The 14,902-nt window shown below is 38.1% G+C and overlaps 1 protein-coding gene across 1 annotated transcript; it reads right to left on the bottom strand.

The window, feature by feature from the left end:
* Nucleotides 1–7,385: 7,385 nt before the first annotated feature.
* Nucleotides 7,386–14,580, bottom strand: LOC103948762. The gene is given in 8 exon segments (XM_048591698.1): nucleotides 7,386–7,623; nucleotides 7,932–8,084; nucleotides 11,241–11,408; nucleotides 11,667–11,804; nucleotides 11,928–11,966; nucleotides 12,284–12,415; nucleotides 13,781–14,025; nucleotides 14,502–14,580. Coding segments are annotated over 8 exon segments (1,179 nt in total). The 3' UTR covers nucleotides 7,386–7,398.
* Between the last annotated feature and the right edge of the window lie 322 nt (nucleotides 14,581–14,902).

The following is a 14,902-nucleotide window of genomic DNA, read 5'->3' as shown; positions in this document are numbered from 1 at the left end:
CAAGAGCAACTCCTCCTTCATCTGATGCTGTGGACAAGAAGCAACAAGTGATTTAAATCGTTCATAATACGTAGGAAAAGACTCACCTTCTTCTTGCTGGATTCCACTTATCTTTTTGCGTAGGAGGATGATGCGAGAAGTTGGGAAAAACTTCTCCAGAAAGGCCCTCTTCATGCTCTCCCATGATGTAACGGTTCCGGGAGCTAAATCATATAGCCAATCTTTGGCTTTATCCATCAAAGAGAATGGAAAAGCCTTCATCTTCAAGATATTTCCGTCAACAGTGACGGGAGTCATACTAGAGCAAACTACTTCAAATTCTTTCAAATGTTTGTTAGGATCTTCCATGGACAAGCCATGGTATTTAGGAATATGATGAAGCAAACTTGACTTTAATTCAAACTCGTCCGTCTTACCTTGGGCAGCCGTGGGGTATTGAATGCACAAGGGTGCGGCATTATCCAAACCTGAGGCGGAAAGCTCCTTGAGTGTACGGTTGTCCACCGCCATGCCTTGGACTTCTTCAAAGATCCCTGCCGTGGGTTCTTCTTCCTCTTCTAGGCCTTGTTCGTCAAGCTCAGGTTCCGGGCTTGGCGGATTTGATTCGTGATGCTTCTTCCTTCGTCTCAAAGTCCTCTCAAAGTCACTGTCAAAGTCCGAGATACGCTCACAAATCGGTTGAGAACTCCGAGTCATGCACTAGTACCTAAAACAAGGAAAACAAAACAAAATCAGAAACTTTAACAAAATAAATAAATAAACAAAAATTAAACAATCCAAGGGATTAGCAAAGTTGCTAATCCCCGGCAACGGCGCCAAAAATTTGATGCGAACTAAGTAAGCACACAAATTAAAACCCTCTTGTGACAATTGTAGTATATGAATAAGTAGGGATCGTTCTTAACCGGGGATTAGGAGGGATTGCAAAATCACTTGGAAACTGACTCAAAAACGTAAAATAAAGTTTTAAAACACTAAACTAGACTCAAAGAATGCAAAACTAACAATAAAAACACTCAAACAAATCAAAAGACTCAAAGAATACAAAACACTTAAAAACACAAATTAAGACACTTTCTAACTAAATTAGACACTAAGGTAAAGGGGGATTGAGATTTTGACGAAAATAAATTAAATGCAGAATTTAAATATGAATGTGATGAAATATGGAATGAATGCTAGCTAGAAGGTTCTTCTCCACACATGTCACACTTGCATACAATTTGATTTTCAGTTGGTCTTTCGATAAATTATGAAACTCAACGCCCCAAATTAACCGTGAATTGCACTAATTAACCCTCAGTTTTTCCACAAGTTATTAAGTTGGATGATTGCATACGACAACCCAAAACATTCCCTACAAGTTCCCTACATGAATTGCATAATAGAGATACAAGCAAGAATCATTAAGTTCTATGAAAAACATAAGCATTGACGAAGCATTCGTTACTATGAATTGCATGAAACTTATGCTAAGAATTCATTCAACGCGATCGTTTTCAAGCGACCTTCACTACTTGTGATTATAAGATTGTAACTATTAGGTGAAACTCCCTCATAATCTAGCATCATATTCATGCATGAAAATTAAGCGTGCACTCTCAATCAACATACACAAATAAGTTATCAATCAAATAGATGAACGAATTGAATCCACAACTTATGAAATTCCAACCAAAAGTAATCAATTCATATTGCAAGCATAAACATGGTTTCGAATCACCCCCTAGCTAACTAGGGGGATTTAGCCTCTCATGGTCACAACAAGAAAAATAAAATTGAATTTAAACATAAAGAACAAAGGATGGATTACACCTAGAACGCCCAACGAATCCACTTGAATTTATGCGCGTCTAAGTCCTCTTTCCTCTTCTCCTTGCTGCGACAGTTTGGTTATGGGTGGTTTTTGGATGGTTTTCTGGGTTAGGGATAGATTTAAGGTGGTTTAGGGATGCGGCAAGGCTATGGGGTGGTGTGTGAAGGTTTGTATGGTGGTGGAAAGTGTGAAGGAAGGCTGCGGCTGGAATGGTGCAGGGAGATGGCACGGCTGGAATGGTTTTGGAATGTGTTGCGGCTGTTAGTTTTCTTGGGTCCTGGAATACACAGTAATAATGGGAAAAAAACTGTGGAAGACGGCTTGGTTGTAATTTTTGGGGAGAATATGGAATTAGTGTTGCGGCTGTTAGGTTAGAATATGGAATGCACGGATTGAATATTAGGGTATGGAATTTGCGGATGGTAATCAAAATGGGATATGGTGCGGCTGTGATAGAATATTAGGTTTAGAGTGAATTAGGGTACGGTTTTTAAGAAAATAAAAATGGGATAGAATATGGGAAAAAGTGGCTCGGTTTTGGGGGGGAATAAGGGTGGAATTAGGTTGTAAAAATGTGGCTTCGTGAAGATGGATGAATTATGGGATAAATGGGTGCTACGGATTAGAATGAAATTAGGGTGGAATAATGGGAAAGGTGCGGCTAAGTATGTAAAACCTAGGGTTTTAAATATGTTTGGTTCCTAGCTTATTTTTATTAACGAAAATAAATTCAAAGGCTTACGAAAATAGGAAATTAAAACATAAATATAAAGGTGCGGCTAGGAAGGGAAATAGGGCTAGGGCCTTGGTTTTGTGTCCTAAAGTGCATACGAGGCCTATAAAGTGGCTAGAAAATATGGACGTTTAGAATTAGGAAAGGTTACCAAAACGGGAAACTTAGGGTCAACTTTCCTAAAATAGGAAGCCTTGTTTGAGTAGGATTCTTCGTTTTGGTAAGAATTCATCGTTGGCGTAGGAATTCGTCGTTTCTTCAAGTCTTCAACTCATTCATTCCTCTTTCACTCCAAACGACTCCAATTTGCATCTTCTTGCACACTTTGGCCTTATAATCTGAAAATACACAAAAGTGGCCTTAAACACTGAAATAGATAAGTAAACACAACATAAATGCATGAGAACAAGCTAATTAAGTCGCATGAATATGCTCCTATCAACACCCATGCTACCTGCCAGCTAGGGTAAATGACAAATGACTAGACTAGATCTTCTTCCAATACTCCCCCTCAAGCTGGATCAAACGGGTCAATTATTCCAAGCTTGGACAAGAGGTGATGGAAAGTAGCAAATGATAATCCTTTGATGAATGAAGTGTGTATCAATCATCTTGGACTACACTTGATTTCGAACATAGTGGCAGTCAACTTCAATGTGTTTAGTTCGCTCATGGAAAACAGGATTTCATGCTATGTGCATCACAACTTGATTATCACAGTAGAGAGACATAGGTTGCTGATGAGGAAACCCCAAGTCCAATAACAGATTTTTAAGCCAAATAAGTTCACAAGCAGTCCAAGCCATAGCACGGTATTCTGCTTATGCACTAGAACGTGCAACCACGCTTTGTTTCTTGCTCTTCTAGGTGACTAGGTTACCTCCTATGAAGGTGTAGAAACTAGTGATAGACTTGAGATCAAGAACATTCCCCGCCCAATCTGCATCTGTATATCCTGAGATATGAGTGTGATTATTGTTGCGCATGAGAATCCCTTTACCAATGGAGCCTTTCAGATATCGAAGCACACAATGAACAATCTTCATGTGATCCATGCTTGGAGCATGCATAAACTGGCTAACAAGACTCACGGCATATGTTATATCAAGACGAGTGATAGTTAAATAAATGAGTTTGCCGACCAATCTCTGATAGTACTCTATATTGGGAATGAGATCACCGTGATATTGCAGCTTCAAGTTACTATTAAAAGGTGTGTGAGTAGGTTTACAATCTATCATGTTGGCCTCATGAAAAAGATCAATAACATACTTGCGTTGATTTAGAAAACAACCCTTGTGAGAGTGTGTCATCTCGATCCTTAGAAAATATTTAAGAATGCCGAGATCCTTGATAGCAAACTTGTGATTGAGATATTGTTTAAGAGCATTAATCTCTGACATATTATCACCTGTCACAATGAGATCATCAACGTAAATAAGCACCATAAGTTTACCCGATGTGCTTCATCGCACAAATAAGGAAGAATCAGCATTGCTCCGACAAAAACCAACTCTTTCTAGAACATGACTAAGCTTGGCATACCATTGAGACCATAAATGGATTTATGAAGTTTGCACACCATTTCTGGATTGTTTGATTGAGGATGACCTGGAGGTAGTTTCATGAAAACTTCTTCTTCAAGCTCACCATGCAGAAAAGTATTTTTAACATCCATTTGAAAAATAGGCCATGCATTGTTAATGGCAACAGATAACAGCACCCTCATAGTGTTCATCTTTTCCACGAGAGCAAATGTCTCCTTGTAATCCACTCCATGGGTTTGAGTAAATCCTCGAGCAACCAAACGAGCCTTGTTCCTTTCAATCGTGCCATCTAAATGGAACTTGGTCTTGCATACCAACGACTTCCCACAGCCTTCTTTCCTTTGGGAAGTTTCACTATAGTCCAGGTGTTGTTTTCATGAAGAGTTTGAAGCTCTTCTGCCATAACAGCTCTCCACTCACTGTGTAGATTTGCTTCTTGAAAGCTTTATGGTTCATAGGTTTCAGTAATTGCACTGAGAAATGCAACAAAGGAGGATGAAACCTTGCTGTAATTAATAGCAGAAGTCAAGGGATACTTGGCATTGTAAGTTACATAATCATGTAACTTGGATGGAAGTTTCCTCTCATGGGGAGGATTTTGATGAACTGTGGGAGATTGAGTTGCTGGCAATTGAGCAGTTTCTTGGTTGGAAGGACTACTTGAGGGTTCTAATGAGATAGGTTCTTCAGGGACCACAGGTGGAGAATCTGCAAGTTGCGAGAATTAACCTCTTTCAATACATAGTCCCTTGAAATATCTGTTGTATCCTCTTCATTTGGATATGGTATTGGGAACAAATCAAGCAAATTCTCCCCCTCTCTAGAATAGTCCAGAGGTTAAGTGAAGTAAGGCATGGTTTCTTCAAATTTCACATTTCTTGAAACAACTATTTTCCTAGTTGTTGGATTGTAGCATTTGTAACCCTTTTGAGTGGATGAATAGCCTAGGAAAACACATTTGGCAACCCTTGGATCTAGTTTGTCACAATTTGGTGCTTGAATGTGAACGAAGCATGTACATCCAAAAACTCTCAAATGGGATAGATTGATCTATCTATCTTTCAAGCCCTCATAAGGTGATTTAAAGTTCAATATCTTACTAGGAAATTTATTGATGAGATATGCAGCAGTAAGAACACCTTGGGACCAAAAATTTTTAGGCACATTCGAGTGAAACATAAGAGCTCTAGTTTTTTCAAGTAAATCTCTATTCTTCCTTTCTGCTACCCCATTTTGTTGAGGTGTTCCAACACAACTAGTTTGATGTAATATACCATGTGTCCTTAAATAGTGAGACATGTTATGGGACATATATTCGGAGCCATTATCTAATCGTAAGACATGAATGTTTGAAGCAAATTATGTGTTTACAAGTCTATGAAAATCTTGAAAAACTTTCAGCACTTCACTTTTAATTTCAAAAGATACAACCAAGTGATCCTTGTGAAATCATCTACAAAAGTTACAAAATATTTGTATCCGTCAAAGGACTCTAGGACTGGTCCCCAAACATCAGAATGCACGATTTCAAAAGGATTACTAGCCCTAGACAAGGAGGAAGTGAAAGGTAATCTAGTGGACTTAGAGAAGTGACAAACATCACAAGAACTTGTAACTTTGCATAGGTTTGGAAACAAAAAAGACAGAACTTTATCAGAAGGATGTGCAAGTCGTTGATGCCAAAGTTGTTGTTCTTGAACCAGGCTTGAAGTGACTTGGAAAACCTTGGGAATTTGGACATGTTTGGAAAGGTAGTAGAGGCCATTTAAGAAAAAACCTTCACCAATCGTCTTCTTGGTGGTGATATCCTGAAAAACCATAATTTTTGGGGAGAAAATAGCAAGACGGTTCAATAAGTCTGTGTTTTTTCCAACCGATAAGAGCTGAAAAAGGAATGAGGGAACATAAAGAGCCTCAGACTCGACATTACTAGAAATCAAATGTGTTTTCCCTCTCCCTACAACCATAGCACCCTTGCCATTAGCAACTAACACTTGAGATGGACATGAGAGTTTTTCAAAATTATGCAGATTTGTAGACTTGTTAGTCATATGATCAGTAGCTCCTGAATCTATAATCCAATAATCATGCACATTACCTGCTTTGAGAGCAATTGAGAAGGATTGTACGATACCTGGAATATCTTGTTGTGTCACACCTTCTTTTTCAGCCAAAAAACCAGCAAACTGCCCGAGTATAGCACCTTATTTGTTGTCACCTTGACTAGTTGATCCTTCATTGTCTCCATGACCTTGTTTCTTGTGGAGGAAGGCAGCAAATTCATTGATCAAGGTGGTTGGATTGGAGGTGAACTTTTGTACTCCCTCGAAATGAGTGGTGGCGGTATGATTTGCCCTGTAGGATGAGTTGCATGAACCCTTAGGGAAACCCTTGTTGTTGTCCCTAGAAAACTTGGGCCTTAGTTCAGGGTGTAGAATCTAGCAATGATCTCGTGTATGTCCACCAGTATCACAATAGCTACATTTTACAATAGGTTTCTTTCCTTTGTAGCCCCTCTATTCACTAGTTCTATGGGTAGAGAGATATACCCTAGCTTCTAGTATATTTGCCTTTAATTCCACAGTCATGATTTTTCTGTGAGTTTCTTCCCTTTGAATCGTGGCACACACACTTGAGAATAAGGGAAGATCAGGATTCATGAGGACATGACTCCTAAGATCTTCATATTCAGGACTTAAACTCACAAGAAGTTGAAATATTTTGTCTTCGTCAGCTCTCTTGGTCAGCACGACAGCGTCAATGGTGTGTGGCCGATAGACATTCAACTCGTTCCACATGGTTGTTAACTTCCCAAGGTGCTGCACAAATGAGTTTCCTTCCTGTTGTAGACCAGCAATATCCTTTTTTAACTGGAACACTCGAGCTGCATTATTCTGATTCCCATACATTTCTTTGAGATTTTTCCAAATGATGCAGAAGGATTCAGCATAGTTGAAAATTTCTGCAATCTTTCGATCCATAGAATTGAGTAGCCATGACATGACCAACTGGTCGTTGCACAACCAATCATTGTAATTTGATGAGGACACATCAAGCGTTGGAATAACACCATTAACATAACCAAGTTTCGATCGTCCTCCCAAGGCAAGAGTGACTGCTATCTCCCAGGAAAGATAATTGAACTCATTTTGTAAGGCAGAACTGAGACGTTGATTTGGGTTGACATCAACATCTAAATGAAATGAAGATGGCGCAACATGCAAGCTAACTTCTTCGCCATGCACTGAACTCTCTTCAGCCATGATAGAGAATCAGGAAAAGCTCATAGATCTCTCAAGAAACTACTCAGAAGTAGGTCGATTAGGATCACTGCTCTGATACCATATTGAGATTTGTTGCTGCTCAGTAGATTCTTTGTCGGCCCCGGAGACTAATGGTGAGACTGGTGGTGGTGGAAGTACCATACCAGGCAACACGACAAGATCTTTTTTAGGCTCGATTAAACCACAGTTTTCTTGCTGTAACTTCAATCGGGCCTCAAAATTTTGCCTTGGGACATTCACGTTCTACTACCATCCTCAGCTGGACACATGCAATTATTCAAAACGTTCAAATGGCCATAAATCATATTTCTGTTCTTCATGCATTTCAAAGTAAGAGTTCAGCATCGGTATGAAGTAAAATGACTCGACACAACCTGAATGAATCACGACAGAACCTTTATCAATTATACATGCACCATACTTTCTGATAATGGATTAAATGGCGGGGTAGAATTGCAGTGACATAACAGAAACTGATAAATTTGCCCTTCAATACTAAATACAAATTTAAAACATTGATTTGAAAAGGAAAAAACCAGTTTCCACTATACCAGAATGCTGAAACATTCATCTGCAGAAATATAATTTGTGGTTGGATACCATACCAATTGAGAGGAGTGATTATCAACCAAGTGAAGCACGTGCTCCAAGTCCTGGGTATGAAAAACTTTACGGCAGACGGGGCAGTTTCCCATACTTTCTTCCTAAGCTCCACATTTTTGTAACAACAAATCATCATTATTTAGGAATTATATTTTCTTAAAAACCATAAAGTTTACTAAGCGAGCTTCACAGGTGACGTGGCCCATAAATACGTGACAGAATATTAAAATAAATAATAATAATAATAATAGTAAAAAAATAATAGAAGAAAGAAAACCTATCATAGGATAAAAAAAGAGGACAGTCGGCTATCCTTAATCTACACAAGCATGCAACAAGCACACCCTTAAATGCACGAGTGTTGAACACCACCAAAGGCACCACCTATGCGCCCACCACAACTAAGCGAAAACTATAATACTTGGGCCATGACGATTTTTGGGTACTTTAAGAATGGACAATACCAGTAACCCGATCCTCCTGTCTTACAAATCTCCCATACCACTAAAAAAGAAAGAAAAAAAAATATATATATATATATATATATATATTTCCCATACCACTGCCCATACATATTAGAAATCGAAGCTGCAAAGCTCCAACACTAACCTCATCCTGTTGGCCACACAAATCTGAATCTGTTTTTCTTTTTCAAGTTTTTGAGGCAAGAATCCTCCTTGAAGAACTTATCCACAAGAAAACACCACCCTCGAAGGATCTGCACACTAGAACTGCTTCCATGCAAAAGTACAACAGATTTTATCCAATAAATCTCAACGAAAAGAGCGCACATCAAACACTTCATTAAGTGCATTTCAGAGCGTCCAGTCACCAACTCTAAAACCATGTAGAGCTTCCAAGAAACTATCAACAATTTCAATCTCTGCTCACTAGAACTTCTAACAAAAGCAAGATTCAACTAAACCGTACCCCCAATCTGACTGAAAGAGTCCCTATCAGGGCAATTTTATCCCATACAATGCAAAGCATCCTACCAGAAACAAACTTGGATGCAAAGTCAATATCACTTCCCTTGCATACCGGCCAAATATTCTATATAAACCTCCAAATCCTTTCAGACACTTCTCCACAAGCCCACACATGAGTCGCCGTCACTTCCTGTGTGCTTCAGCCGCCAAAAAACTTCCATATTTACAAGCCAACAAACAAGTCCATAATTGATTCCTCTACAGTCTACACATAATAATTGGTGAGGGAAACACAAGTTATCTCAACCAACTAAGTGAAATTCAGGTTCGTTAGCCAACTCACCTGAAGAAAGCCTCTTGTAAAGTTTTCCATGACCGGAACCAAAACAGACATATTACATAGATAACCTAGATAAAACATTAAGGTTCCCCTTAAGTTTTCTTTCCTACCACACACTTCTCTATCCTTTCCATATTTGAATTTCAAATGAAAGACCAAAAACGAACCTGTTTATGTAAAGAAGCAGAGAGCTAACTCTGCACTCCCGATCAGCAGAAATCAGAAATATCTCGTGCAACTGGAGTCTGGAATAGTTTTTAGGCTTTTTATCCAAGGGAACGAACATAAGGCAAAGGAAGAAGTAGAGTATCATAGGTTTTTGAGGTACCAGGAGTATCTTTCACTAGAGGACAGGGGCCGCATGCTGGTCAATGAGATTGGCACAACTCCTCACTTTGGTCCCTGAGATTTAAAACCAACAGAAATGGTCCATGAGATTGTCAACCGTCAATCATTTTGGTCTTTCTGTGAGAAATCTCTGCTAAATAGAGAGTATTTTTGTCAAATTAAACCCTCCCTTTTGAACTAGTGGTTTCTTCATTTCAACGGAGATTTTTCATTAAGGGACCAAAATGGGACGGTTGACAATTTCTAGGACCACTTCTAATTATTTTAAATCTCAGGGACCAAAATGAGGAGTTTTGACAATCTCATAAGTATTTTGGCTAAAAGGCCTAGTTTGCTTTTGAAGATTTCAGTCTTATCCATCTAAACCTTAGACCCAATACATCTTTGACTCATAAAATAAGACACCTCAAATACATTATTTTTCCCAATCTGCACAATTGAAAAAATCGTATCATCTTTAATTACACATGTGAAATCTGAATAGATCTTGCAGTACTAGAGACCACATCAAACCCATAAGAGAACCACCCTCTAAGGTGCGCTATGGATCAACCGGCTAAGCACCACCGTGACTAGATAAACAGAACTGAAAGAGGATGAACTCCTTTGTGGAGACCGCTTGGGCAACCAAACAAACCAGGAGGGTAGTCATTCACAAAGGCAGAAAGTCTACCAGTACAAATACAGTAATGTATAAATTGCCACAACTGATTCCCAATCACCCAATTAACATAAGCATATCCCTTCTCTGTATCCAATTCACAAATGAAACTATTAGTCCCTGATCTGAACCTACTCATTACTCATTAGCAATCAACCAATCCAAAATTCAACACCCACCTACATGGGTATTCTGGGATCCCACATACTTTTATCAAGACCATGCTTCAGCTTATGCCTACATTACAAAAATCTTGCCAGTCATGAATGTAAAAACTGTAACAATAACAAACTAATAAATAATAAATACAAAAGCCTTCCATAAGCCTCTTCCAGATATCCTATCCCAATTCTCAAGTAATCCTTATGAATCATGCTACTTTGAAAGTTTGAAACATCAACATGAGAATGCATACTGTCCACACACCACCTTCTTCCCCTTCTTTTAAGGGACGTGGGTTGTTACAACTATATGTTTTCTTATGCAGATCCAAGATAAGAATTTATGTGTCAGTTGTTAGATCAGACATTAATTTTTGAGATGCAGGACCTAAGTTCATCCAATCAATTACACAGCTATGGACTCATTCAACTTATTCTATCCATATCTTGATGTTTACATATTCTTAGGCTTGTATTTTGTATTAAATATTCTCTTGATGCTCTTTTATAAGTACATTTTACTTTTGGTAAGGCTTCTTCTTTTTGCAAAACCAACCATATTACAAGAATCCCATATAAAGTTGAAGTAAATTGCCCAATGATCTCCTCAAGCTCTAGAATTCAACCTACTACCAAACAACTGTGACTCAAGTATACTTTTATGGTTTCTTACGTCTCGATTCAGATGTGCACTTGATGAATCACTGGTATTTCTTTTTTCTTCTTTTTGAAGCCAACTCCACCACCTAATAATGCACTCACTGCCGCATTTTAAAACAAAAAAGGGAGAACAAAATTTAAAACCAAAACCCTTAAATGTAATCTGACACCAATATATATATATATTTAGAGAAGCAATGGAAACAAGACATCAACTTCATAAATGGCAAAGCATTTTTCTGCTCATCTTCTGGGACCAAAGGATACAAACACAATGGACAGTCTCCATCAGGGCGATTCATAACAGAGAGCTTCTCGACTGCTTCCTGAACACATATCTTAATGTATCAGTCTCCTGAATATGAAAGTCCGGGAGTGTCCACAAATGGTGAATATATCTCTACATCGGGAAGGGATAAAAACCACGAGCTACCATAAGACCGATATTTAAACACTCATGAGCATGCAGATTGCAGGAGCTACATAATGTGCAGAGTTTATCTAAACTTTTTGACAGTGTCACAAAGGAGCAATGTATTCGTATGTCAAACAGTTTTTGCGAAGTTGGCTAGAGCAGCAATTACCTCAAAAATTACCACAAGCATTAAACAAGACGAGAGTTCCCATGCTCTGTCCCTTATCGAATTTGTTAGATGTTTTTGCCTTTGAAAATCAAGACTCTTTGAATCTATAAGATCAATATGTGGCAGTTCATTCAGATACTACCAAAGAAGAGAGAACCAAAAACAGAAAACTTGGTAGGAAACTGAAAAGATAAGAGATTAAACCAAGCCTATAGCAAATGATGAATGCATAAAGAATATTATTTTCATATTAATCTTCACCTGAGAATCTGCTCGAATTCCCATGACAGCTTCCACAAACTACAAGTAATAAGAGATTTTCACCATTGAAGCAAAAACAAAGAAGGAAAAGATTGCAGCTTTGCAATAAAAAACTAAACTTTTGCTCCACCAGCTCGACCTCTACGCTAACAAACTACGCAATCAAACAAATTGAAACGCAAATCGCTGTTTGGCAGCTGAGAAACTTTAAGAAAGCATAAAATACAAAAAAAGTGCTCTTTTGTTTCTTTCATCAGATTTTCCCAGACTTTCTCAGCAACCAAACAGAATTCAATCCAAAATTTGAAAGAGAGTGATAAAAAGAAGCAAGCAGTAAAGAGTATGTGGGGAAGGACCTGTTGTGAAGCAACATAGGCGGTGCGAGGTTTGTTATGGAGGTGGAGATGGGGAGGGTAGGATTGGAGAACCACTCAATCGCCCCCGTAGACTGATTGTACGGCTTCCAGTTCCGCCGCCACTTCTTCCTCCTATTCGGAGGTAGCTGTGGCCATAACGTATAGAGTCTTACAGAGTTGGATGTGTCTCGTTCGTCGCTCACAATCTCATATTCTCACTTGAAATAAAAATTAAAAAAAATATAAGATTCCTTCTTTTATAATGAGAAAAATGGCTGGGATGAAAAGGAGCAAATCCAACCGGCTGCTGAATGAAGTTTTTGAGCTATTTTAATAAAAAAAAAAAAGTTAATTAGTACTACGGCCTAATAAGATTCATTTTCACAAGTAAAAGATTTTAAGTTTGATTCTCGCTAAAAATGAATTTAAATCATATTATTACTAATTAATGGTAAGACTAACCACACCTCCTTCTTTTTTTTGCTAATTAGAATCAATAAAATTGTATTGTTTGTGGGATTCAAGAGAAGAAAAAAGGGATTGCAATCCCAGCATGCAGATCCAACTGATAAAAAGATGTCAACCTTCCAATTTCATCCTGCCACCAGAAAGTGAATTTAAATGTTAAAACAATTTCATGCAAAACTAGGTCATGTTCAGCTCCTTTTTACTCTCCTCGAGCGCATTTTCAATTCACTCCAGCGCCATGTTTTTTTCCTCTGAAACCTTCCACTCTCCTCTGGCTCTTTTCTCCAACTAACCAAAAGGTGTTGCCGTCCAATTTCCTCTTCGTTGCTTCACGAGTTTCTATGCATACCCATTTTCATTTCGTCTCCTTTCTCCAAAAATTCTGAAGAAAACAAAATCATCATCTGAGCCTTGTAGGATGATCACCATTGTGGGATCTTTGCCCTTGAGGAAGATGGAGAGAGAGGGAAACGGTGCATAGAAGAGTCTGGCATGGACCCCTTGAAGTTTAGATTTTTCCTTAAGGGTGTTTGGTTGTTGATTTACGAAGATGCAGCACAAGAATTTAGTGAATGTAGGTTATTCATATTTTTCCTGTCTACACTAATTCATGAAGGGATTTGTACAAAATGCTTTGTTTTTGGTTAATTGAATCAATGAAATACTTTTATAAATAGACATGAGTTCAAAGCAAATTCATATTTGTGGAATGTTTTCACTCGAAAAAGTAATAGATCAGTAGCATTGGTATTGATGAGACACCTCTTTCTTCTTAAGCCCTTTTGGAATGACAAGATCAACATTCTCCAAGCAACTGGCCATCTAGCTATTACAATTGGTATGCCTTTTCTCATGTGCATCATCAGTCACTTCCAGAAGCAATAGGTCTTCAACCATTTTTGACAATTTATTTGCTTGCTCATTCAGTAGTTCCTATGCCTTTTCATTCTCAGATGTTCTTGTTGATCATCTAGTGCATACATAACACAAGGACCTATATCTGGAACCCTGATGCAATTTAGGCTCTACTTGAATCTCACGCACACATGTCGACCACACTCTCAACTTTTGCTTCTTTATCCACCTGTTCAACATATATTGTTCAAGAATTTCTTTGATAAGCATGACTTCTCTAAGAACTTTAATAGCATGACTACACAGAATACCTTTCATCTCTAATAGCCTACAGTTATAAGAAACAGTAGATGCTTCCCTTTTCACCTTACGCTTCTTAGACTTATCATCTAGTTCAACCGTGTATACAAAGATATCACCTTTAGCAACACAATTAGTTATTGACAATTCAATAGATTGTTCAAGCTAATCTTGAAACAATTTGTATATCACTTTCATGTAAACTTCTCTAGCTTATTGCAACATTTTGATGTCAAATTTGACATGCACAATTCTGAATTGTCGGTCATACTCCGCTTCCCATTCCTTGTGCTTAGTATCAATAAGAACCCTCACAATGTTGGTGAAAAATTGAACAATATTGAGACCTGACTTCAAATAATTTTTCAATGTTGCATTAAAACTTTCACTAATTTGTGTGCTTCGTATTCCTGTCAACCATACTGACCTCACATATGCGTAAGCCCATTTCATTCTAATCTTAGAAGTAGTGGCTAACTAGCCATTCTTATGTGCATCATACTCATCAAACATACAATTCCAAGCAGCTAAAAACTCATCTTTCTCCTCAATTTGGTAAAAAAACGTTCAAAGCATTGTGAACTCCTTCCCTCACCTTTGAACTGAGCATTCATACTCTTACAAGCATCCTGCATCAGATGCCATAAACAAAGTCTATGGTAAGTTTGAGGCATCCCTTCTAAAATGGCCTTAGCTATCGTAGGATCTTGATCGATAAAAATAATTCTTGGAGCCCTGCTAGATATTGCCTTCAAAAATTTCTTAGATAACTAACTAAATGAAGCAGCGGTCTTGTCATACATTAAGGCTACTCTAAATACAAAGCCAACAAACATTGCAAATGGTCGATCCAACTCATTGACTTTATAAGTTGTATCAAAACTTACAACATCTCCAAAATCTATAATCAATTATCATTTTTGGGTCTGTCCAAAACATGTTTGCTATTTGATTCTTTTTGTTCAAGTGTCGTTCGTAAAAGAATGATAGGTTTTC

The sequence above is a fragment of a genome, unplaced genomic scaffold (genome assembly GCF_019419815.1).
Source record: "Pyrus x bretschneideri cultivar Hongxiangsu unplaced genomic scaffold, Pyrus_bretschneideri_v1 Contig35, whole genome shotgun sequence".
Classification (NCBI taxonomy): domain Eukaryota; kingdom Viridiplantae; phylum Streptophyta; class Magnoliopsida; order Rosales; family Rosaceae; genus Pyrus; species Pyrus x bretschneideri.
Note: the sequence above shows the minus strand (reverse complement) of the source record. Positions and strands in the feature narration are given on the sequence as shown.